Source organism: Lipotes vexillifer, unplaced genomic scaffold, assembly GCF_000442215.2.
Source record: "Lipotes vexillifer unplaced genomic scaffold, Lipotes_vexillifer_v1.1 scaffold859, whole genome shotgun sequence".
Classification (NCBI taxonomy): Eukaryota; Metazoa; Chordata; class Mammalia; order Artiodactyla; family Lipotidae; genus Lipotes; species Lipotes vexillifer.
In genome coordinates this window covers 1,029,186-1,056,935 of record NW_006784707.1, presented here as the reverse complement: position 1 = coordinate 1,056,935, position 27,750 = coordinate 1,029,186, and the positions used below count along the sequence as shown (strand labels likewise).

At 37.9% G+C, this 27,750-nt stretch overlaps 1 protein-coding gene across 1 annotated transcript in view; it reads right to left on the bottom strand.

The window, feature by feature from the left end:
• Window positions 1–3,456: 3,456 nt before the first annotated feature.
• Window positions 3,457–27,750, bottom strand: part of LOC103083774 (contactin-associated protein-like 3) — a 151,555-nt gene continuing 127,261 nt past the window's right edge. The window contains exons 16-24 of the mRNA XM_007456982.1: window positions 27,634–27,746; window positions 26,721–26,939; window positions 23,784–24,023; window positions 22,973–23,200; window positions 21,537–21,670; window positions 20,668–20,755; window positions 7,870–8,091; window positions 7,552–7,623; window positions 3,457–3,650 (exon numbers count right to left, since the gene is read on the bottom strand). Coding sequence (XP_007457044.1) covers window positions 3,457–3,650; window positions 7,552–7,623; window positions 7,870–8,091; window positions 20,668–20,755; window positions 21,537–21,670; window positions 22,973–23,200; window positions 23,784–24,023; window positions 26,721–26,939; window positions 27,634–27,746 — 1,510 coding nt within the window. The remainder of the gene's footprint in view (window positions 3,651–7,551; window positions 7,624–7,869; window positions 8,092–20,667; window positions 20,756–21,536; window positions 21,671–22,972; window positions 23,201–23,783; window positions 24,024–26,720; window positions 26,940–27,633; window positions 27,747–27,750) is intronic.

Below are 27,750 nucleotides of genomic sequence, written 5' to 3'. Positions count from 1 at the left end.
GAAAGAGACAGCCGGGATCTATTGAAGGTACGGAGGGACTCAAACATTTTTGTATGTGGATTGCAAAACAGTAGATTAAGTAACCCAATAAACATGCTTTTATTTAACATATGTCCATTTCATCTCCTTTGTTCAAAGAATGGCTTGATAATCCAACTGCACAGTCAGACTTAATACTAGATGGAAAGTGCTTCAATCATATTTGTCTTCTCTCGAGGCAAGGACCATGAGAATCATATTTTATTTTTAAAAATCCATTGAAAGCTATTATCTATCAAATGTTCTACATGAAAGAAATAGAAAAAAATTCCAGAAGTAGTGTTTATTTAGACAAACAGAATATAAATTCCCCGATGTTTTTCTACATTACTAAATAATACTGCGGAGGTAGTGGGGGGAAGGGTTCACTTCATAAGGAAGCAAACAGAAATTCCTAAATTCTAGTCCCAATAATGAGTGTTAATTATATGCTATTTTCCTTTTTTTTATTTGAAAATAAAACTTGAGGAATTATTATGTTTGAACTTTTATTTCACAGAAGGATGCTATTTGCAACTGGAATCTGTATATATATAATTAGTGCTCTAGAAACCCAACTGTCTGGAGAAAATCATGTTTAACTAGTTATGAGTATTAGTAAACATTCAACTAATAACTTAGTGATTGTTAAATTATTGTTCTCTGGCAAAGGTTTAAATATCTATATTGATAGGTATTTAACTTGTAGTAGTAGTCGGTAAATATCCATTACTTTGTGTTTCACTTTTTGTATGATAATTTAAATACCACCATAAATAATATTAACAGATCACGGCATTCCCTATATATACAGTAGAGATAAAGTAATATACACACCACTACAGAATGTATACATTTGCACATTTTTTAATATTTTAAGGGAGAAACAATATAATTTCATAATTCAAATTTCATTCAATTTTTCTTAAAATATTTTCCTAATTTAATTCAAAAATGTTATTTTATTAACAAATAAGCAGGAAAAATTTACAAATCAGTCAGGGATAGTGGATGATACATCACTGAAGTTTGGTAAAAATATTTTAAAGTTTTCCATTTAGAAAAGAGAGCATGGTGCTTCACTATCTATAAGTCTGTAAAATTTCAGGTACCAAAGTGATGCATCCTTTTGGAACATAAGGTGATCATTTGTTAAAGTTGCAGTGATTTAATGATGTTTACACTCAGCTACTCATTTAATGGAGCCTATAATTTTTGTGTTGAATCCTTCACCAAACTGCACATTCCTTTGGGAAAAAAACTACATATATGTAGTTTTTCATTTACCAAGGTAGGTCCTTTACATATTGCTATAGTGACATCCTAAACTTTTTTCATCCTTTATTTAAAGAAACCTGAATATAGATACAATATTATGGTAGATGGACTTTAAAGGGGTCCCCATGATCTCAGCCTGCTGGTTCAGGTCCTTATATAATCCCTCCCCTTGAGTATGGGTGAGACCTGTGACTTGCTTTTAACCAACAGAATATGGCACATGGTATGCGATGTCATTCCCATGATCACATTACATTATACAAGACTCCCTCTTGCTAGTAGACTTGCTCTAGAGTCCCTCTCTCTCCTCTGCTAGCTTTGAAGAAGCAAGCTTCCATCAATCCTCCAGCAGTAAGGAATGGAATGCTATCAGTAATCATGGGAGCAAGGAGGCAAATCCCTCCCTAGCTGAGTTTCCAAGTGAAAACACAGCCCTGGCAGACACTTGATTGCAGCCTTGCAGAAGGCTCAGTGAACCCATGCCCAGATCCTGACCCACAGAAACTGTGAAATAAATGTGTGTAGTGTTAAGTCAGTAAATTTGTGATAATTTGTTACACTGTGTAGAAAATTAATACAAAACCATAAGAAAATTTTTTTTGAGAAAAGACAGTATAAAGGATCTCTTTTCCCATTCTTTAAAAAGAACACAGAAAAGTAGGCATACACTCAAATGTAATAGCAAGGCAAAATGCATATAAATCCAGATAGTCTTATTGTGGTCAAAGTAAGTACCTGGCAGGCACATGGCAGGTGGGATATAGAGAAGGCAGTGCATTTTTATTATAACTGGCTTTTCAGCACAAATGGTGACTCCATGCAATTATCTAATGACCACTGCCACAAAAGTAGTTATTGGATCAATCCTCAGAGTTAATATGAATTTTTTGCTCTCCTAGTATTCAAATATACCCTACTTAAAATGAACTAGTTGATTTTGGGTGCTCTATTGGAAACGTATCTCAAGATCCTAGAATCTTGACTGGAATGACAAATTTAGTTCAAATCATATAACCTGTATCTTCCCTTAACATAAGCATCCTTCTGCTGATATTCCAAGTAGTAACAAGGTGAGAGGATAACTCAGGGAATGTTTTGCCTAGATCGGCTCAAAATATAGAAAGGAAAATGAAGATATTTGGTTCAAATGTGACTTCTTCTCTAATAAATGGCCAGAAAGTCACAGGAAATCAAAGGCTTGCTGACATAACCTTCAGAAAAAAAAATCACAGGACTACAAAGAAAAGTGAAGTGACTTAATCACCTCATATATAAAGGAAATAAATTTAGGATTGTATTTCATTCAGATGTGGATGGAGGATACATTTCCAATGTTAAACATGGAGTTTATATATGGGCACAAGTTTAGTTAGAAAATATACATTTTTTGTGAGCTCAATAGGTGATCGTTATTACAATTTACAAAGAGAATAATGAGAAATTACAAAGAAAGATAAGCAAATTATCACAGAGTGAAATCCTTTACACATTTTTCTACCTATGAATTCTCTGTTCTGTATCTGAACTTACTAGCAGAATTTCATAGCTGACATTCAACACTCATTTCATCACTAAAATGTATCAAAACTGATTTAAAAGAGACAAGTAGTAAAAACAATCAGCCAAAAAGATGTTTTTCAGGTTTCTAATGCAGTTTTGGCCACTGGGCTCTGGTTCACAGGAATATGGGAATGCACCTGAAGGCCATCCGAGAAGCACTTCCCGGTTTATAAATGTCAGCAGGTGATTGATAAAGGAAGCATAATGTAGGTTTCCATGTAACACAAAACATTAGAGTCCAACTTTGACTTTCATAAACTTCCGTGTTGAATTTTTAAGAGTAGGGCCACAGCTCAAATTCTTATTCTCACTTAAAACCCGAAGTAATTATGCAAAATACATTTCAATTTTAGAGATCAAGTCAGAACAGTCAGAAACTGCCAAACAGTAATTAATGAGCACAACTAAGTCACTGTTACATAAGTAGATCAAGAAGTAGCACTGAGCAGAGCCTCCAGGGACCATGCGTGAGCAAGCTGATGGCGCTGCACACCCACCGTCTGTCCCAGGAGGCCAAGAGGGGGGGCCTCACCCACTGTGAGCCTCTAGCTTAGCAAGACGGTCACATCATCATAGTAATAAGTAAACGACCACTGCTGATCAGAAGAAATACTCTTTCTGGCTTTCACTGACTGTACTTTGCATGTTGAGCTCACTTTTCAGAGCAGTCTCAGCATTGTCTCCAGTTTTTGGAATATTCGACTCATTTTTTTCATATAGCCATCTCTGTTGATAAATGCGTACAGCAATGGCAGTGATGCAGAGCAAGATAAATATCACAACTGCTATCACACCTACAGAGGAAGGAAAACACAAAGTCAAATTATAAACTGTAAATGTCAGCCTAACTAGAATCTACCCTAGCATCATTTATCATCAGAAAATTTGAAACCAAGTGGTATTATAACATTAAGTGTACTTAAGTACATTAAGTGTACTTCTAAGTCCACGCAAACTTTAGACACAGACGTTTTATGACTTAATTTCCTAAAGACATATCATGATTGGATTTCAGTGAATGTTTTCACTCTAAAATACAGAAACGCAATGAGGTCTCTTAGGTTATGCCTACACTTCATGCTAATTGAGCAAGCAGGTTTTTATTATTTTAAAAGTATAGAGTGTGTAGCCCCACCACAGAGTGATTAAATGCTTATGTCTATTTTAATGAAAATTCAATTAAATTTTAATGCTGATATACCGTTGAACTACAGTAATGTGGTGTGTATCCCATCTATCTCTATGAGACCAACAGAGTCTTAAGTGATTGCTGCCTCTGGGGGGTCCTCACCCTTGTGTGATTCCCCCGTGACCTGCTTCTAACCGAAACAATATGACAAATGTGATGGGCTGTACCTGATTATTTGTAAATGATTACATGATTATGTTATATAAGCTTGTAGCATCTGTCTTGCTAGAGTCTCTTTCTTCCTGCTGGCTATGAGGTGGCAAGAGCCATGCTGGGAAACTCCACATGACAAGGAACTGCAGATGGCTTCCTAGTGCTAAGGAAAGACTGTCCAGGAGCAGCAAAAATTCAGAAGCTCTCAGTCTTACCTCTGCAAGACACTGAATGTAGCCAACAACCATGCACCTGAGGAAGTGGCTCCTTCCCCAGTGGAACCTTTAGATGAGACCCCAGCCCAAGACCCCAGATGAGGCACCTTGCTTTCAGCATTGTGAGACCCTAAGCAGAGGACCTAGCTGAGTTGTGCCCAAACTCCTGACTCACAGAAACTGAAGGATAATACATGTGGATTGTGTTAAGCTGCTAAATAGGTGGTAATTTGTCATGCAGCAACAGATAACTAATATACCATTTTATAAAAAATTGTAGACATATTAATAACATTCAGTTATCTGGAAAGTAAAAGGAAAACATTTCTCTTGTTGGAAATGTATTGAAGACATTAGGTTTGCCAGCAGTTCTCAACCTTGGCTGCATAGCAGACAATAACTCAGAATCTTTTGGTGGGAGGCCTAGGTATCAGCATTATTTTAAAAGCTCTTCAGATTATTTTAATGCACCATCATGGTTGAGACTGTCAAGCTAAGCCATAGGAATGTTTACTCAAGCTATATCACATTAGTGAAGAAGGAATCCATTCTGAAACAAATAGATAAAAAGAAGCATTCACTAGTTAATACAGTTTTAAGATGACTGACACAGGCATTAATTAATATCTCCATTTAACAAATGTAAGCAAACATATGTTACTGCTTAGCTGTATAAATCAAAATTTGTATTGCAAAATGAGGGTTCTTCATTATACTCTGGGACAGACATAAGCAAGTGTAATAGAGCCCAACAAACTCAAAGCTTGGTTGGGTATAACTGGTCACAGAGATTCCTGGGCACATGCTATCAGGAACCCAGACTCCTTCTTACCTGAGAGGAGGTAGCATATTTATTATTTTGTGAATATTCTTAAGTATTCATAAGTAGAATATTCATTACTTTCAATATATTTTGCATCTCACTTGGGGACAAATAACACAGTTACTTTAGTTATTTTTATGTTTAGCTACAGGACCTTGCTTTAAGAGCTAAACTATATCCAATTTTAGTGTCAGGGACCAGTAATTCTCAATAACATTGATCAAGCCACTTGATTATATGATGACTCTCACCATTACACTGACCCACCTATACATCCAGGGTTTTCTGTATGTGATTGATCATATCTAACTCTAGCTTGTTTTTGTTTCATGAGGTTTGGTGGCATCCTAGAAAAACTTCTATCTCTACCCCCTATCTGATGAGATTGAGATAATTTGAATAATGCATCTGATGCCTCCCATAATCTTCCTATCAGCAACTCCAGTGTAAGGGTGTTTTTGACAAACGCTCATGTCTGCCTGTGTCTCTGTCTATCTACACATCTGTCTCTTTCTCTATGCATCCACCTGCCCATCTACAATATGGATCCCTTGGCAAGAAACCCTCTGTGATCTCTGGCTTACCAAGTTTGAATATTGCTTAGGTTGATTCTCCTCTCCTATAACACTCCCTTTGTTTACAAGAGGAGAAAATAATGATGCAAAATGCAGAACATGGAGAAATCCACCTATTGGGATAATCCTTTAAACAGATCAAATATTTCACATGTGGGTGCAGTCTGTGATCAATTAGAAAAAAGTCTGATAATTCTTTTTGGAACAATACACTGGACGTCTATATACTCAGTGACTGACAAACCACCCAGCAACTAGCCACCACACAGATGGAAGGCAGGTTCAAGTGAATTGTAGGGCCTAGTAAACTGAACCATTCTGTCCCTAAGACCTTCTGTGCTCTCATCCTCCATCCCATGTATCAGGAACCAAGTAGGATTTCTCAGGGGAATGATATTCAGCAAGAGCAATAAAACTCTAAGGACCACATATTTGTTCTATCATCAATTTGACTATTATCTCTGGTCTTGCTAATAAAAGGGGACAAACTATGATAATTTGTGAAATTTTGAACTTGGATTCCTACTTTGTAAATGCTAATCACATTTAAGTTGATTTATTTTCACTTAGCTTTGGCATTATAGTGAAGTCTTCTCATTAAAAATAAATTAGAATGATTTAGGATTAAAGTTTAATTTAAATTTTAAAACAAATGTTATTCCTTTTAGATATGCATTCTAAATAACATTTATGGTTTTTATTTGTTCTTGGAGTTATAAAATGGAGGTCATATTCCTCACTCATTACGAAAATAAAAGTAGTTGAGACAGAAATGGAAATGTTAAAATTCTTACATAGATATGGTCAGCACTTTAAAATGTCTGAATACTTTCCTAATCGTCTGGAGAAAACGGGTGTCTGGATGGATACAGATGAAATGAACAGATCCAATCTGAGCAGGTGTGTAGCCGGCCTGAACAGTGGACGCCCAGTCCTATCACCCAGCTCTAGCAGTAATTACCTCACTTTGAGGTAGCAAGGAATGGAGAGCAGTTTACTTCTTTCTACTCACCAAGCAGAGTTTGCAAATTACTCACATTCCAATAATCTAATTAAACAAATTAAAACGTTCTTTGAATGATAAGGAGGGAGAATTGAGTATTAATTTTTTGAGTCAGACCTGGATAAATTTTGCTTCAAAGGATATATTAGAAGATATTTAAGATGCGATTACTTTTACTTCTTCAAATATATATATATATATGCATATAGATGAATGGATTTATTTGATGGATATCGCTTTCTATCTATCTATCTCTCCATCCTAAGATAAGCTTGATGCCAGACCGAGTTTTATATCTTTATGTTCAGGAAAATGACAATTTGCATAGTTTAGGTGCTTCTCCCAGTATGTTTTATTTTTAATCTTATTTTAAAATGTTTTGGGCTAAGGGGAGGTCCATGGCTATTTTAAATCAAAGAAGTAAAAGTAAATGCATCTTAAATATGTATATATCCTGGGAGAAACTAATGGCTATATTCAAATGAAAATCCTCTTATTATTCTGTAGTTTGGCAACCATCCTTTAAAAAGTGTTTCAGTGAACCATTCATCGATTCCTTCTCCTAAGTATCTCCAAAGGAGCTGAATTTGGTACAATCACGTCAAGAACATGAGCAATTGTATGTGGCCTGCCACTGCCATTGACCTCACAATCAGCACGGATTCTCACGGATATTTTTTGGACTTTGCTAACAGTGACAACAACGCCAAGGACGAGGTCATTCGCGGCCCCGTTACCTCCGATGACCGCGGAGTCACTTCTGTTCGCATTAACTAAGGGCTCTCCCTCATCTGTTGATCCAGAACGACCTACAGTAGAAAAAGAATGACAGAGGAGAGTGGAAGGGAGAACTTTTGAGAAATCCACAACATTTGAAAGAAGAGCAGACAACGCAGAGACAGAAATGAACTTGAAACGAAGAACCGAGAATGGAAAGACCAGGGAATGGGGAAGGTGTACAAAAAGAGGACTTTTGGAAACCTCTGGGATGAAGACTGGGTGGAAGACCGCGGGCGCAGAGTGACCGCGGTCAAAGGGCCACGCACCTGCGCCGCCTGAGAGCGGTCGGGTCGCCTCCCGCGCTGGAGCTCTGGGCCCCGCCCCCTCCGCGCAGCGGGACGCGGCGGCCACGTGTCCGCGGACAGTGACCCGGGCGGGCCCGCCCGGGCGCAGCGCCGCCTTCAGCGGGGCGGCGGGACCGAAGCGCACTGCCGAGAGGCAGCCGGTGAAGCCGAGCGCGCCAGCCCGCTGCGTGTCGCGGTCCGCGCCGGGAGGCCCTGCGGGCAAAGAAGTGGGACACACCGTTAGGGCTCAGGAGCGACTGGCGGGGACGCAGGAATAGCCTGAGTCTGCGCAGCAGTGATGAACTGAACTTCCCTCCGAGCCCTTCGTTTTTAGGAAAGAGCCAGAGTCGGTACCTGCCGCCTTGGTTGATGCCCTGTGGGTGCTCACTCCCCGTGTGAGTCAAGTGAAGCTTCTTTGGATGCAGTCACGGGGCACTGAAGAATGAAATCCTCCGCCAATGCATTTTTCAAAATATTTTTAACAGCATTTGTGGCCAGTAATTTAGGTCTCCTGGGTTGGGGGACCGCAGCGTTCTGGGAATCCCTTCTTGCAGTTCCCTCACAATTAACACCTTATTCTGGCTGACTGTTCTGAGCCCCACACAGAGGGCCTCTCCGTAACTGCAAGTGCTGCCCTGGGAACTCCGCACCACACTTCCTTTCCCCCTCTTCACAAAGGTGGTCTCTGTCCGGGGTCCATAAATCAAGGCTTTTGCCCCCATCAACCCCCTCCTGGATCCCCGTCCTCATCCCCAACTGACAGAAGTTGGTTATTAAGACCGAAGAAGAGCAGCGACGGACACAGGAGAGAACATCAATTCGTTCACTTCAGTTATGATTACATCCCGCAGTGCGCTTGCTCAGTGGGTATGAAATCTGACCAAAGGCCCTTAGCTGTAGACTTCAAGTTTAAATGTATCAGTCTGGGAAGCGTCCATGTCCCCCACAGAGGAAACCACATCAGTATGAGGCAACTTTGGCATCTGCTGTCAAACTCCCTCTCACTTCACCTTGTGTAGAAAGGCTCGTTGCCTCTTCTTTTTCAAACAATCATAAGCTACCAAGAATTTACCAAATGATTCCCATAGGCTGGGCATTGTGCTAAGTGATTTATAGACTTGTGAATAGTGGCATTTGAACTCTGAAGCCAGGGGTGTGTAACCACACTTCCAGCTAGCCTTGCCTGGTGCATCAGTTACAGAAGGTCACTCTCCTTGGATCATCCCTCTCTCATGCAACATGTGGAAAGCCCTTGGTGGGCAGTGTGTTTTATTCTTGCCTCCCCCTGCACTTAGCTTAATGTCTGTTACATAGGATGCATGCAATATATATTTTATAATCAAAGAATAAATTTAGTCCCATTACCACCCTTCTGTGGACAGTTTGGGTATTGAAATTTTTAAAAATGTGTCACTCTCAAGGTGTGACCTGAGAAATTCAGAGGACTGACCTTGTGATAAAAGATAACTTGCACTGGCTCCAGATAAAAATGTACGTCCATAGTTGGCTGCCATCTTATGCCACTGAGTTTTACTGAATGTCGTGGTAACTAAACACATCCTCATTGTCGCTAAAGTTAAACAACATACCCTAAAGCTTCTATTTGAAGGATAGCAGAATATGCCACCCCCAAATATGCCATTTTGGCATAAGGATTATTTTCTTGAGAAACAGCAGGTACAAGGACACTGACATCTACTTTCTGTTCCTGAAAGCAGGAGATAAAACTCTTATGGGAAAGCTGCCCTTTTTGTACCAGGAGGAAAAATACATTTTTATAACCAGAGATGAGGAGACCAGCCCAGAGAAATCTGTACCTACAAACCTTGTTAAAGTAACCCCTAGCTTCCTTTCATCTCCTCATACATTTTAGTTGCTTTTTCACAATCACCACTCTCTGTTCAACCTCATATATAAACCTTGGACCTATCTGCTTTTTGGGTCTTCATTTTCCTGTAGGGACTCCCATGTACATTTAAAAATCTGTATGCTTTTCCCCTGTTAATCTGTCTTATGTCAATTTAATTCTCAGGTCCAGCCATAGACCCTAAGAGAGGAGAGGTCAAGTGTTGCCTCCCATACAAACTCATGGGGGTGGATTTCCTGAATCTTATTACAGGTCTCACCGTTTTTCCTATTAAACTTCATCTCACTATTTCAGTCTGTAATTCCTGAAAACCAAATATTCTGTATCCTTATTTCTTCTGGCTTGGAAAAGAGCTGTACCTTCAAGAAAAATGGCCTAACTTTGAGATTTTCAGCAAATGTATTGGGAGTTACTTGGGCTTACAAAATTCTGTTCATGATTTTAAAGTTGCAAAAGTAAATGTTTGCTATGGAAAAGACCTCTAAAAACAACTAAAATTGGGGGCATGCATTTGCATTGTTATAATCATAATAGACATCTGTCTGACACATATAGCTACCTTGGTCAAGTTGATTATACAAGACATCAAAGATCTTTATGCATGTGGAATTTCTGGTAGCTCCTTAAGTACACTGAAGTAAAATGAGCTATGTACAACCCAACTAAAGGATTATCAATTAAAAGGGTAGATTAAAGATGACTTTACTTTTAACATTTTGCATTCAGATATTATCTATTTCTTAAAGAAAGGCACCCTTGCTTATGTATACTTGAGAGAATATCAAGAAGAAATAAAATGAGAGACACTGCAATAGTAACACAGGACTTTTGCAAGGCTAACATCTGAAAAAAAAAATTCCAGGTAAAATAAAAGTTTTAGCTGTTGGACAAATACTAGCTTTCCTGTTCCTGGTGAAAGTCTGACCTGAGCACTACTAGGCAAGGGTAACAGAAGGAATCTCAGGCAGACATTTATCATAATGAATTAGGCCAATTTTGTGGAATTTATTTTTTAAAGATAACCTAACTTCATGTCTTTAGATAGTTTTGTTACTAAGGAAAGAAACATCAGTAGCATATCATATTGCATTGTATTTTCCTGTATTTCAAGACTGTACTTAATATTTATACATATATGTGGATTTGTGAGTGTGAATGTGTATGGGTGGATTTATATGTACCTGGAGAGCCTATCATTAATCATGTAGCTGTAACTATGTTATGCATGTACATGTGGGTATAAATATACATTGAAAGGTTTGGTGCTCACAGTTTCCTGTCCATTTTCCATCCTGAGGTCATGGTTTTGATTCATTTTTTGATTGGAGTAATTCTCTAGTATTTTCTTAAGATGGGAAACTTGATTAGTATTTAATCTCAATCTTTCCTTGTCATCCAAAATATCTTTTTTTAACCTGGTCAGATAAATTATATATTAGATGTATGAGTTGTAACCATTCTTCTTAGCAGTATATCATTCTCTCATTCTTATTCTATTGCTGCAAATGAGAAGTTGGATGCTGATGTCAATATCATTATTTTCCATTGTAGTAACTTCTGTCTAGAAAGTCTGGAAGATTTTTCTCTATGGTTTTGTAATTCACGGATTTTCCCAGAATTTCCCCAGATGTGTGTCTTTTCTCATCAGAATCAGTGAGTCCTTTCAATCTGCAACTCAGGGTTTCCTTTAGCTCAGAGAAATTTTTTTAATACATAAGTATTATCTTTGCTTCTAATTTTCTTTCTGGATCTCTATTTATTCATATTAGGTTTTCTAGATCTAACTTCCAAATGTTTTATTTTTCCCTCCTAATTTCTACGTCTTAATGTTTTTGCTCTGTGGCTTGAGATATTTCATCTACATGATACTCCATGCCACTATTTAAGGATAACCAGTGATGATTCTCTCCTTTAGATCACCCAGTGAAATTTTGAAAAATCATATTTATTTTAATTACCAGAGTTGGTGCTTGTGTCTGTGTGTGTGACTTTATTAAAATCTCTTTGAGTGCCAAGTTTCATCCTAGTTGTCTTCTGTCTTCTTCAATAGCTCTATTTTGATGTAGGAAATTTTATTTGTTGTTTTTTCTTCTTTCTCTACCCCTACTCTTACTTTTAGATTCCCTTAGTGGTGGCATCATTATTTACTTATTTATTTATTGGGACTGCTTATTGGGACTCCATGGTTAAGGATGTTATACGATACACAGGTCCTGACACTGTGGACAGTGCAGCTTCTCTGCCCTATAGTCAGCAGCAGACCTGCATTCAGACTATCTGACTCCTTATAAAGCATAGGAAGAGGTCTCTCACCCTCACCCTCACCAAGGTAGGAAGGATGTGTCCCGACAATCCATCCCTTTCTCAGCTCCAGGAGGAGCAGAGAGGATGGGGACCATAATGTGGAGCAATGTTGACCTTCCCTTTGGAAGTCTTGAGCTCTCTGCAAGGCAAACTTTCCCCAGGATCCACGGTCTTCACATACCACCCTAAGACTCTGTTGTGTACTCCTCCTCCAGCCCAGAGGGTAAACTCCTACCCCAGCTCTCTCATTCACACTTTCCTGCCTCCTCTTCCCTGCTGGGCTGACCCTATAGTTCCTAGGTTCAGGGGCACAAGCAAGTTGAATTGGGAGTAGAGGCAAGTCTTATGGTCCAAGCTGCATTTCCCAGAAACAGGTCCACACAAAGTCGGCATCTGAATTAATAGAACTGTGCTTAGAAAGACAATGAGTGCTAATCTATCTTCCCTGTTAGCTGACTCCTGAAATTCCATCATTAAGTTCCTTCCTTTTGGCTCAAAAATTTTCTTCCCTTTAAAGTGTAAGGAGAAAAAAAAGGTGGGGGAACCTTAGGAGAATACTTAGTGCATTATTAGAAATTTACACATCAGGATGAAAATGTCTGATAAACCTCTAGTTTGAGAACACAGGCATCAACAGAAAGTAAGGGGAAATCAGGTGCAGTTTCATGCTAGGAAAAAAGGGGAGGGGAAAGTGGTTTGAGCATGGATGTGAAGAAAAGTCATGTTTAGGAAAAAGTGAGCTAAGGGCTGAGGATAAAGTTCACTTCTCCTGCAATTTTGAGTAGAACCCCTTAAATCACTTTGGATAAAAACAGATTTAATATATTTTTTCTCTTAAAAAATGTCTATGGTACGAAATCTTGAGAGCACGATCACATTTCCAACAATTTAGGACATAAACATTCTCAACTGTCTCAGGTATTGGGTAGTGTTGCCTTTAAAATATATTGCCAAGGCCATGCATTCCAACACACGAGATGATTTCTTGTTTTGTGAGGAACAAGCATGTTAACAAAAGGTTTACAAGGAAAAGGAAGGAACAAAGAATTAAAATGTGTGTGAAGAGCTTTCCGCTACCCACAATGAACAGTGTTTCTGAAAGGCACTGGCAGTAAACAGTGGAACAGCGAAAGGAGCATTTCCAAGATTCCCTGAGGCTCTCATCTACAAATAAGATTCAGGAAACAGAGTGAATTGTCCATGGAATTGCAGAAAGCAATGAAGAGTATCAGAAAGGGTAAATATGTAGATAACTGAAGTGAATATCTACTGTTTAAAACAACAGCAATAATAATGTCTTGTGGAAAAAATAATATGTAAAAGTAAAATACATGACAACAATGGCAAAAGGGGTGGAAGAGGAAGTAAAATGGAAAAGAAATAAGGTTTTTACATAGTTTGGGAAGTGTACAAAGTAGTATATAATAAATCAAGGATGAATAATTAATCTTAAGAGTAACTGATAAAAAAATACAAAAAGGTACAACTATAAAGCTAATACAGGAGATTAACAGTCCCAAACTGGAAGCAATCCAGCTGCCCATCAACATAAGAATAAACAAACTGTGGTATAGTCATGCAATAAAAGACTATCCAGCAAAGAGAGCAAGTGAACTACTATTACATGCAACAACATGGGTGAATGTTAAAAACATTTTAGTGAATGAAATTGGCTAGACTGAATATAAGTATCAACCTGCTATTTATTTTGGAGTTGATGAAACCAGAGTGAACTTCCTTTATGCTAGCTAAATAAATGACATAATTAGAAAATCATGCTAGACAGACTTTTCCAGTTTTGTCTTTCCAACAATTCAGGGTTGGAGGGACCTGATTTTCAGAGTCAGAAAGAAGTGAATTATTCCCTCTTCCCGGCACCCCACCCCACCACACCAAACTATCCCTGGCACTTGCAACCAATACCTGGGAAGAAATCAGGGGTGATTTGGGACCCTAAGCACTTTAACAAGCACTCCTAGCAGGTACTTACTGGAAGAATATTCTTTAGTAAATTATATCAACTCTTCCTATAATGACATTTCAATAGTCTCTGCCACCCTTTCACATAACAAGGAAATAATGTCAGAATCTACATGTGTGCTGCTTTTAGCTCATCAGCTCTTTTTAAAATTGTGACTAGGCTTGTCCAGCCTTCTCTTGATGTGCCCTCACTCCATCTCAGAGGCCCTTAACCCTGGGCCTTTCCAGTTCTCCCCCTCTATTTCCCATCAAACCCTGTTCTTGAATAAACACATTCACACAAGAGAATAAATGTCCAATTATGACTCAGTGTCCTAACTCTCTCAGGTACATGTGCAGAAAAGGCATTAGCAAAAGAAATAAATCTCTAATGGATTTTTTTCCTTATTTTTGAGATTCATTTCAGATGCCATAAAATTCACCCTTTTAAAGTGTACAATTCAGTGGGTTTTTTTTACAGGGTTGTAAAACCTTTCCCAGTAATTGCAGGATCTATCACCCTGAAAGAAACCCTGTACACATTAGTGGTCACTTCCGACTCTAACCTCCCTCCCAGCCCCTGGAAAACCTAAACTACTTTCTGTTTCTATGAATTTGCCGATTCTGGACATTTCATATAAAAGAAATCATACATTATGTGGTCTTTTGTGTTTATCTTCTTTCATTTAGCATAATGTTTTCCAGGTTCATCCACGTGGCCCCATGTATGAGTACTTCATTACTTTTTATGGCTAATATTCCATTGTACACCACTTTTGTTTACCTAATCCTTAGTTGATAGACACTGGGGTTGTTCCCAATTTTTGGTTATTATTAATAATACTGCTCTGAAAATTAGTGTACACCTTTTGTGTACGGATATATATTTTCAATCCTCTTGGGTATATACGTAGGAATGGAATTTCTGGGTCACCTGGTAAATATGTTTAACATTTTAAGGAACTGCCAAACTGTTTTTCCACAGCAGCTGCACAATTTTATGTTCTCACCAGCAATGGACAAGAGTTCCAGTTTCTCCATATCCTCTATGACACTTGTTACTGTCTGTCTTTTTGATCATAGCCATCCTATTGGTTGTGAAATGGTATCTTGTGGTTTTGATTTGCATTTCCCTGGTGACAAATGATTTTGAACATCTTTTCATGTTCGTATTTGTATATCTTCTTTGAAGAAATGTCTAGTCAGATGCTTTGGCCATTTTTAAATTGGGTTATGTCTTTTTACTGTTTAGTTATAAGAATTCTTTATGTATTCTGTTTATCAGATAAAGGACTGGCAAATATTTTTTCTCATTTTTGTGGGTTGTCTTTTCACTTTCTTGAGACTGTCCTTTGAATTACAAAAGTTTTTAATTTTGATGAGATCCAATTTATTTTTCTTTGCTGCTTGTGCTTTTGAGAATCTATGATCTAACCCAAGGCTTTTAAGAAAACTTCTCTAAAAAAACCGTTGCCTAATCCAAGGTATATGGTGTTAGGCAGGGGTCCAACCTGATTTTTTAAACTTGTGGATATCCAATTGTGCCAGCACCATTTGTTGAAGAGATTATGTTTTCTCCATTGAATGGTCCTGGCACCAATGTTAAAAGTCAACTGACCATGAATATACAGTTTTACTTCTTGACTCTCAATCTAGCCCACTGACCAATATGTCTATCTTATGCCAATACCACACAGTCTTTACTACTGTAACTTTGTACTAATTTTTGAAATCATGAAGGGTGAGACCTCAAACTTTATTCTTCTTTTCAAGATTGTCTTGCATTTCCATATGAATTTTGGGCTCAACTTGTCAATTTTTGCAAAAAAAAAAGGCCATTTGGATTTTGATAGAAATTGTGTTGAATCTGTAGATAAACTTGGGGATCACTGCCATCTTAGCAATGTTGAGTCTTTCAATCCATGAACACAGATACCTTTCCATTTATGTAAGTCTTACATAATTCCTTCCAACAATGTTTTGTTGTTTTCAGTGTACATGTCTTGCACTTCTTTTGTTAAAGTTATTCCAAAGCATTTGATTATTTTTGATACTACTGTAAATAGAATATTTATTCTATTATTTCATTCTTCATTTGATTCTTGTATTGTTCATTGCTAGTATATAGAAACATAGTAAATTTTTGTGATGGTCTTGTATCTTTTCCAAAACTGTTTATTAACTCTAATAGCTTTTTTCATGGATTCCCTACGAGACCATGTCCTTGACCAACAGAGATAATTTTACTTCTTCCTGTTTTATCTGGATAATTTTTACTCTTTTCCTTGCCTAACAGCTCTCCTTCAAACCTGCACTACAGTCTTGAACAATAGTGGTAAGAGTGGACATCCTCATCTCATTACTGATCTTAGGGGAAGACTTCCATTATTTCACCATTAAGTGTGATAATAGCTGTAGGGTTTTTGCAGATGCCCTTTTCCATGTGAGGAAGTTCCTTTCATTCCTAGTTTGTTCAGTGTTTTCATTATGAAAGCATGCTGAATTTTTTCAAATGCTTTTTCTGTGTCTATTGAGGTGATCATGTGTTTTTTGTCCTTTAGTCTATTAATATGGTGCATTACATTGATTTTTATCTGTTGAGCCAACCTTAAATTCCTGGGATAAATCTTACTTGGTCATGGCATATAATAATTTTTATGTTACTGCATTAGATTTGCTAACATTTTGTTGAGGATTTTTTCATTTACATTCATATTCCTGAAATTTTATAAACTCTTTGTGTCTTTCTATGTGAATTTCTTCTAGATGAGATAAACCTCTTAGAGCATAGGAAAGACTAATATATGTCATATAAGTCAATGGAGTTTTTAATATCTAAACTCTAGTCTCTCTATGCAAATCTCAGTAGGTAATTTCCATGAATGATTTATGGAGCTCCTTTTCAACATACAATTCTTCAGTGGGTTTTCTTTACCCCACAGATAATTGGCCTACTAAGGTTTACTCACATGACTATATTGATGTGAATTGTACTCTCTCCCAGGAAGAGATAGGAAGACATATCTTTAGTCTGCACACTTCAAAAGCAGATTTTTGTTTTGCTTTGATATTTTGGGTTATTTTTGTTGTTTTTTTTAAATGCACAAAAACCAAAATGAATAGAATACCAAATATACAAAAGTCTTTAGAGAAACAAAATTTAGCAAAAATGCTAGGGCACCTTACTTGGTATTTTAAAGCTCTCATACTTTGGGAGTATAAATCCTATCAGAGTTAAAACTACACAGAACACTAGAAATCTAAAGATTTACATTAAAGTAGGATTATACTAAAATTATTTTATAGTAATTGGGAAAACTTAACCTGATTGGTCATCACTAATAAGATCATTGAAGAATGGAAAGAACAAAAGCATGTTAATTAGAAGATGATGCGGAACGAATTTTCCATAGCACACTAGGGTAAATAATAATAATGACTAACTAGATTAGTTAATCATTAGAACACTGTTTTATTGTTTGTATCTTGTATTATACCACAGGTGCTTTGAGGGCAGGTACGGTAGTATATTTTGCTATGAGGCATTCGAAATGTCCAATGAAATATAAGTGCATATTAGGGACCACCAAACATTTCTGAATGAATGGATAAGTCAGTGAGTCAAAATAGCTAACAAGAAATAAGTACTGGATAACTTGTCATAGTTTGGGACTACTTTATTTGGGAAATTAGTAGCTCCTTATTAGCCAATCTGTTGGTCTACTTTACTATAAGTTAGTGAAAGGCAGTTCTGCTTATACTTGCCAAATCTGAACACAAAACTGTAGTCCTCTTGTACTCAGTAACTGATTTGAGAGTGGCAGTAGAACAGAAGCCATCCTAAAATAAAGTTATCCAAAACATGAAATGTTTTATTAGCCTTTGATCAAGATATATACCTCTAGGTACAGATGAAATGGATATTTACAGTTTTATTAGATTCAATTGCTTCAGGCTATAAACTTCATTGCTGAGTTTCAACTTTAATTTCTGTGGCCTGAGAGAGATGTTTTTGAATATATCATCCTTGAATAAAAACATTAACACCTTCAGTTTCATGCTACTGTCCTCTATATATTAACTTATAGGAAAATAAAAATTTATATAACAAAATTTATTATTCTACTTTTTTATTAAAACAATCCCCTTCATATAATGCAGTTCAATGATTAAGTCGATTTCTGTAATCTATTGCCTATATCTTTATAGATCATACATTTGAAGCCGAATTGTCCTAAAAATATTCCTTTGTCAATTTCACACTTACTGATAGCAACACTCTATTCATACTTTGGGTCACAGACATTTCTGAATATGCCTCATCTCTCCTGTCAGATGCTGGAGTCACTGAGGGCATGAAGTTGTGTGTGGTCTGTGTTTGTTTTGTTTATTGACCATATCTGTCCTCCGGGATGGGAAGGAGTACGCACGGACTTCCGTCTGGCAGTGGAGGAGAGATCAGATCTGGGGGCAGACAGAACCATCATTCCACACACAGCTTGCACCCGCTTGACAAAAATTCAACTCTGCGGCTTGCACACCCCTTGGGTGATCAATTACTCACTGCTCAGACCAAGGATCCGTCAGGCCAGAGAGTAGAGCTCAATATCAGATAAAAAAGGGAGCAAATTCTTCTCCATTTGGATATTAAAAACAATTATAACTGTTGGGCTGACAGCCAAAGATAGGGTTCTATCTCACTGTTCTCTAAAGCTCAACGAGGTCTTTGAACTTTTAGGAATTTCATAATCTCTATTTAAACATAAACAGTTGTCCTCATGGACAAAAGTTGAAGGAGCAGTATTCCTTTGAATTGTTTTTCCAATTCGTTTTTGGTTTTTGGGGGGTTTGTTTGTTTTTCCAATTCTTTTAAAATTATGCCACTATTTTAAATAGAATTAAAAAATCTACTAATATCATGAAAACAGGGATGTCAGAAATGCCTGAGAAACATCAAAACCACACATCGTAGACTGGAATACTCACCTCTACAATGGGCTGTGATAGGTATAAACATCTCCCAGCACTCAGTGGGAAACAAATGTTCTCATTTTTATTTCTGTGGTAACTGCACCATTACTATCTCACATGTGGGGAGTGCGACTAGAACAATGAACCACAGGAAAGGACCTTCAGCACAAGCTACCGCTCTGTCAATACATCAACAAGGCCAGATTCTTTATCTACCTTTAAGGCAAGATTACAATGCAGGACCACCACTGCTTCAGCCTGAAGTTGTTATTCACTATACCATATGCTAAAACTATATTCTTACCAGTGAAGGAGCACTGGCTTAATCTGCCTTTTTAACAGTTGGGCTGTTTTAACAGTTAGGCTGCAGCGTCTAAATGTTACACTTTTTGCGGTACGCGGGCCTCTCACTGTTGTGGCCTCTTCCGTTATGGAGCACAGGATCCGGGCGCAGGCCCAGCAGCCATGGCTCACGGGCCCAGCCGCTCCGCGGCTTGTGGGATCTTCCTGAACCGGGGCATGAACCCGTGTCCCCTGCATCAGCAGGTGGACTCTCAACTACTGTGTCACCAGGGAAGCCCTACACTTTTGTTATTACCATTTACAAGAGCACCCTTGGAGAGCACTAGCATTCATAACATTTCCTCTGTCTGAAAAATAAGAAGTCATCATTTCATTGCCTATCATCTGTTTGAAAGACGTGATCGCTTTAATAGCTACTATGATTCTCCACATATTTTGAACATCCATTCATGTGCCTTTTCTAACATTCTCAAGTTGGTGATGTAGCATATATCTGTGGGGTAGAAGAAATGACCAAAAGAATCAATGTATAAATGGCTGAACACCTAATAAGTTTCCATCGATTATTTAGGACGAAATATAGCCATATGAGTATCACGTACCAGAGGAGGAATAATAAACATGCCACAAGAGGATTTCCCCTAGATATCATTTAAATAGCAATAAAACATACAGTTTATATATAATCAAAAATAAAAGAAATAACTTTCAATGTCTGTTTTTATTTCAATGTAATTCTTGGTGACAAGGGGAAAAAAAAGGCATCAAGAGTTTGATGTCTAAATAGTAAAGTATGCTTTTACTTCGGCACTTTTATGGAGAATAACTGGCAGCCATAAAGGATGTCTGTAGGATATTTAGGCTGTGATTTTCCAAGAGTAGCTGGGAGCAATGAACACATTTCACCTCAGCTCACAGGCAAGGCAGGGCCTAGACCACAGCCCAAAGCTTGTTTGCTAAGAGAAAATAAGCAGCTTTTTCTCTTCCTTCTTAAACATAAATCCAGATTTATCATTAAAATGATTTCTGCATTTGATTCCTGATTACTACAGAATTTGTGAACTTATATCTGCTTTGATTTTGTCTTTCCTGAATTGTTAGAAAAATGCAAAGTTTCATTATGCTTGATTGCCAAGTGAGAGGGTAAGTGTGGAGGCATTTTTCAAGGAATGCCCTTGTTCAACTCGCAAGCAGCACTTACTTGTGATTATATGCACACTCAGACAAGAGTACAAGCTTCTACCTTGACTGTCACTCGCTGGGAAATCATGCATATATCAAGGAGCTTCTTTCAGCATGATGAATGCTTCCCATGTTTGCAAACTAACACTTCCAATCCCAGTCACTGGGTGGTGGGGGGAGGGGGCTCGCTTTCTTCCACTTACCTAAAATTGTCCCCAACGTGAGGGATTTGACAGCATTGAATTCTGTCCCTGAAGACAGGATGACTTGTCTCCTTGCATTCTGGTTAACCTATTAAATGTTCCACATGATATAAACATCAAAATGTCAAGCAATTTTGATGATAAGAGGATGGGAATCAAAGGAAGACCAAGAAAAATGATAAAAAAAAATAAGCCATATGTTCCTGCTATCACAAAGGTTAAAGGAGAAAAGTGTATTATAAACAATTCTTGTAACACCTCAAATTCAACTCCACCTCATTGCCCATCCCATTCCCCTACATTTGTCTTTATGATTTAAGTATCTATAATTGGTACAATCCACAAAGAAATGCAAGAGCTACTTTGAACCTCAAAGTTTTTACTTATTTAGAGGAAATTTGTAACATGAGCAGAAAAATGTATTATCCAGTGACAATGTGTGACTTAAAGACTCCAATGTTTTTCAAAATGTATTCCCACTTTAAGCAAGATCTTGCTTTTCCCCTTGTGTTTAAATTTCTGTAGCATTTGTTCTTTTGTAACCCAGTGGGAATAGGTTCCCACTGAAATATCTCCAGTAGTCACTATGATAAACTATGCAATATTTCCCAACCAAATAAAGTAAAACCAATGAGGACAGCTTGGTATTTTAAGTGGTCAAATATTAATAATAATTTTGACAGTTTCTTGCTAACAAACAGACATTGCAAAACAAAACAAAACACATTGACCTAGCAAGACTTATGGAAGAAGAGTGCCAGATGTGCATTTCTTTTACTAGGATTTATTATCAAATTTTTGCTTTAGGTCATACATTCTGAGCATCACAATTTTGATTACTGTTGCTGTTGTTGAATTTACAACCTTACCTCGACAAAGACCACTGCTGCTTCTCTGTTAATCTTAACCTGGTGAAGCTGTCCATCAGCCAGGTTTTTAAAACCAAAGTTAAAAACATCAGGTTCTCGGTGTCTGTTTAGCTTATACCTGATTTGCAAACTTCCTAAAGAAGAGAAAAATGACATTTTTAACTGAAATATAATTTTATAAAAACTGCCAATGCAGGTTCTAAGTCACATTTTTAAAAAAATAATATAACTTGAATCTACGGAGTATTTACTTGAGTGCACAATAGTCACCTTTCCTGGACTGGTAATCATTTATGTGATGTTCTGGGGCCAAATTCAGAATTCAATTACACAGTCTTAAAAGTCAAGACAAATGGTCTTTTTCCAAGTTCTTCCATTTTCCTCAACCAGAGGAAAAAGTCTAAGTTAAGCATATGAAAATGCCAAGCTAGGCTTGAAGTTAATTATTCATGTGGTGTTCATATTATTAAACGGTAAAACCTCAAGCAATATTATATTAACATTCAGTTTCTATAAGCATAACTTCTTTTAATGTGACTTATGTTAATGCATTTTAATTTATCACTGACATTCATATATATATATGTATATATATATATATATATATATATATATATATATATTTTGCACAACCAGAAATGTTTTCTAAGGTTTCTGCCATAATCAAGAAGCAGCAAAAAGAGAGAAGTAAGTGATTTGCTACAATATCCAAATCTTCCAGTCCACACACTGCTCTCCTTCATAGATGCACCCTCTACCTGGTAACTCTGGTACAACCTGTAATATATCTTATCAGTCAGCTATCATAGAAATCTCTTCCAGAAGTTAAGTTTCTCCCCTTTATTCTCCATGAGAAAAGGTTAAAGCTTGATTTTGCTCTCTAACTTGGAAAGTCTTGGTACTGTTCTCTTACTGGTGACCATGGGTTAGGTAACTGTCTTCCCACTTTTCTTTGTATGCAGATAGGGCATAACTGACTTCCCAAACACTGATGGGTAAAGAACAATCATATTTATCTGATGCTCATGGAAATTGGCTTTCTATATGGTTTAATGCACTTCTTTACTTCCCTTCCAAGAAGGAGGAAGTATTTTCCATGCATAAAATATCTTCTTTCAAAACGAACTGTGACACTAATTTATTCACATGCAGAAGGAAAGACTCCCTACCAATAACAAGAAGCACAGTTGAACATCAGATACATGAAATGATCAGACATTATATAGAAGAAAGCCACCTTAATTTAATCACTGAAATGGTAACGCTAGTGAGAAACATTTGGGGTTATAATGAAAACAAACCAACCCTAATAATATGGGTGTCACAGGGATGCACTTGTGTTTTCTTGTTTGTAGTTTAGCATTGAAAGGTCCCCCTCCTTATGGTCCTGATTTCTCCTAAGTCAGTCTTTTTGTTCGTATGGTATAGATACTCACCATTCGGGGCGAGGATAACTGAAAGGTATTCCTCATAGAAGGAGCTCACATAGAGCAGTAAGCTGGGCATCCCTGTTGTCCGGAAGCTCAGTGTGGCCATTTCTCCTGTCAATGTCAGATCCTCATGAAATAAAGCCACAAATGAGCTGGAGTTCTTACTGAAGGTGTCATTGTAATGTTGAAAATCATAAATCACTGAGGAGCCAGCTTCAAAATAGGCAGAAATTTCTGGAATGACATGCATTTTTGGTTATATTAGCAATATGTAAGTGCACGTGTCTTGTTTTATGGATATTTCTGTATATTTAAAGAATATCTCTAATCCTTAAATATCTCAAAAGAGAAAATAATAATGGTATGCTTTGCTGTTTTTTAATTTAAAAATTTAAGATGAAAAACAATAAAGTATAAATAAAAAGATAATCTCTCCATATTCCCGTAACCCAAAACTGAGTAACAATATTTTGTTATTACCTCCAAAAGGCTTCATCTTAGGATTACAGAAAATTAAATGTACAGTGTAAACATACAGTTAAAAGGTTATTGCTCTCCTCAAAGTGTTGCGTTGATGACCCTCTGAGAAATCCAGAGGGGGTGACATCAGATCTAACAGAAGCAGTCAACGGCCTTCAAAAGAATAGAATACCTCCTGCCAAGTGAAATGGAGGCATTTGGGACAGAAACAATTCTATTTCAGCTAATTACAGAGAAATGCCTTATCTTTTCTTTACAGTGTCAAATGCCAGAAGCGTCTTCATAGAGTTCAAATGTTCCATCCTTTCCCTGTAAGCTGCTCCTTGGTCACACTCACCATTCTCGCAGAATGGCCCATCATACGCAGAGAAGGTGCAGTCACACTCGATCCCTCTGCGTTTTTCTCTACACCTCCCTCCATTGCGACACAGGTGTCCGTAGCTGCTACAGTGTCCTGGACACCCTGGCTCCACTCCTGGCGTCATTGTGGCTCTTTCTTCCAGATCCAGGGCCAGCCCGTTCAACCTTAGAGACCGAATGCATCCCAGGAAGCCTCTCTGTCTGCTTGCTGTTCCACCTACAAGGGAAACACTGCAAATGCAAACACGTTCCTGGGTGTCTTCTTCGGGATTTCATCTTCACTTTGAACTGAGGCCAAGGTTTTATGAACAAATATAATTCTGAAAACGTAGGCTGTGGTCAAAAGTTAAGAATCATCAAATGGCACTGAATAGACCATTAATGAAAATATTTTTTAAGTTGAACTTGGTAAATATTTGTTCTAAAAATACTTCTTCAAGTTATATTTAGAAAGACATTTTTTTACATTGTTCCTTTCTTTTTTTTTTTTTTTTTTCTTTATTTTTTGCGGTACGCGGGCCTCTCACTGTTGTGGCCTCTCCCGTTGCGGAGCACAGGCTCCTGACGCGCAGGCTCTGCGGCCATGGCTCACAGGCCCAGCGGCTCCGCGGCATGTGGGATCTTCCCGGACCGGGGCACGAGCCCATGTTCCCTGCATCGGCAGGCGGACTCTCAACCACTGCGCCACCAGGGAAGCCCCTACATTCTTCCTTTCTTAAAGAACAAAATAAACACCATTGATCCTTTTTAAAGTTTAAATTTACAAACAATGACATGCACAATAAAGGTTACATAGCTGAAAATCTTTGCGATGTAATATATATTATAAATTTGTAATATATAAATTTGTGTATGTATTTAATATAATATATATTAAAAATTTGTATATATATTTGTATAGCATATCTATTACACATATATAAAATACTAATTCTTACTTAGAAGAGCTCTCACTAATAAAGCTGTGAAAAGGAACTGAGGCAAGAACAAAGAAAAAGAAGGCAGAAAGGGTAAACCCAAAATTTAGCACCTCAGGCCTTTCATACTCCATCCTGGAGGCTCTGAGGTCAGGTGGTATAACATTAACCAAATAATATACATCCCCCTATATTTCTATCATTTCTCATGTGAGCATAATAAATATGGGAGCACAGGAGTCACTTGGAGTGTTTGCTAAAAACAGATTTTGGATTTATTCCAAAAGATTCTGATTCAGTGGGCTTGGGGAAGGTACCCCAAATATGAATTTTCAACTAACTCCTCAGGCTTTAGAAACATTACCATAGTGGAAACACTAGTTCTAGGTAGATTTCCATCTAAACTTTGTTCCTAGAAATCCGCTAATTAATCCTCAGGATTATAAATCAGAAAATAGAATTATTTAATTTGATTTGCAGTTTGATAATTTAAAATGAAGGCTCAACTCACTAAGAACTAACTGTGCTTGAAGCTGTTTTATGGTGCCATGGGCTGTATACATACACACACACACACACACACACACACACACACACACACTTAAATTCACTGAATAGCATTAGTTCCTGGACACAGCAGTAGGTATCACCTGGCAAAGCAGACTGTGTGCTAATTTGTGATTTATATCAATTTTTCATTGGACTGTGTCCTTATTTACTTTAAAATATGTGAGAGAAGACCAAGTGAGAGCTATTTCGTTAATCTGCTTAGTTTCCAAATTAGAATAGAGTTATCTAAAAAGCAATGTAGCAAAACTTGTTTCTCCCTTTGGGAAAAACAAACAATAATAAAGAATAAGGATGTAAGTTAGAGGGAAGACTCCCACTACCCAGAGCTTTAATCTTTCAAGAATGTACAGCAGAATAATGAGCCAGCTCTGGGTCTAAACAAGGCATTTGCAACAAGAGAGCAGCAGAGCAGCTGCAGGACTGAGAGGAACCAGGTGCTGGGCTGGGGAAAGTCCTGCTGTGCCCAGTCACACGTGGCTGCCTCAGCCTCCCTGGGCTCCTATGGCCTGTTTCTGAGGGGACTCTGGAGGATTTTTGTCCCAGTTACAGGGCTGGTTCTCTAACTATACTGAGAAGTGAAGTGAGAGAAATGGATAAAAATTGCTAATTGTTTTATAAGTAGTATGGATAAGAAGTAATTGAAACAAACATAAATCATCTATGATATTGCAAGCTTGGGAATCAGTCCAACACGAGTTTGGATTTTCCTTCCAGTTGGGTTTCTATGGTTAAGTCCCTTGATGTCTCTGAGCCTCCACGATCTCATCTGCAAATTGGGTACAATAATCTATAGCAGAGATATTTATATTAAATGAGCTCTTGGTACATAGTGTCTGTGTGGCTGAACCACACTGACTCCCTTTTGTCAGCTGCATCTTAGGCCCGCAGTCCCACCCCGTCCTCTTTCTGGGTGACTGAGCTTTAGCTTACTCACACGGAATGCATCCCAGCCAGATAAGTTCCTTATCAACCTTTACCCTTGTCTTCATCTAATATGGAAAACTGGAAGAGTGCCTTTTGCTGATGCAGGTGGTCATGAGACCCCCTTGGGGAGGAAAAAATCCCGATTCCTGACCACGGGTGCTTCTCACTTGGTAGTCAGATTCTATTTTTAGTTTTGGCTCCTTTAAATCCCCCAGGAGCCTTTTCCACGGCACGAAGTGCTGCTGTGAACGTCTCTGGCTCATCGTCCCCTGGATGTAAGTTACCCACAATAAACTTCATAATTGCACTTTATGGAGTTGCCTGCTTCGATTTTCAGTCCCAAAGTTCCTTCTCAGTTCAGAGGATTTTATTCAATATCTCTGCCTCCCACCAGGGCCGATAGTAGTCATTGTGGCAATTACTATTATCACTACTGCTGTAGCTGTGATTTTCTCTCGGTCCACCTCTGCACAGCTCAGTTACAAGCCGCTAGCAGCACTCACCCACGAAGAGCTGGCTGTTGAGCTGCAAGCGGGCGTGCCCATCAGCTGGGGCAGTTTGGGTCTCCCTAGGGAGCTGATCCACTTGAAGGGATGCTTCTTTAACGTTCCGTTCTGCCCTCACATGGTGCCATCTATTGTCGTTAAAGGGAGTGGGGGACTGCACCGTGACCTCACAAGGACCATTCCCCACATCAAAGGAAAAGGTCACTTCTGCAGGGGCTGGAAATAAAGATATGAGAGCTGGTCAAGTTCATTCACAGGGGAGAAAATTTGGTCTTGAGTAGACATGAAAAAAGCACCATGACATGCTCCTTATGAAAGAAGACCATGATACTGATGCAGACAAATGTCACTCTGAGCTGGTTAAAAAAAAAAGCAAAAGCAAAAGCAAAAAGCAAAGATGACTTTAACATACTTCTTAGAGTTTACTATTCATCTTGCTAAGCCCTAAGCAATAGAGATATTGTAAAAATACAACTAACATTTTATCTGACTTCATAGGTATAAGTGAGTTTATTTAAAGGTGGTTTAAATCTTAATATAGTTTTAAAAGCACTATGTGAAATTCACATAGTAAGAAATTAAGCTTTGTCTACATACATAAACAGTATGACTAGTCAATTAAATCACATAATTTTGTGATTTAGTCAGCAGTTATTTGACCAGTTTGGTTTAATATCCTGATTGCACATAGAATTAAGACAACAAGGAATTGTATAGACTGTTGTATGTTTCGTGAATCACTGTTTTACTTTCTATTAAAAATAATTATTTAAAATCATAGAATTTTAGCATTTAATTGAGAAATACAACTGACAAAGGAAGCATGGCAATACATCAGAAATTATGTTACTAATGAGGTTATTGTTAATAACTGAGTACCTCATGGCTTTGCCCAGGGTGGGCAACTCACCTCGCAGCTCTAGCCTGATGAAGTCTGTGATCCCCAGGTTCTCTACAAACACCCCCGAAAAAGCTGTGGTCTTAAAAAAGAAAGACACATCAGCGCTAAGCTCTCCTCGGAATGTAG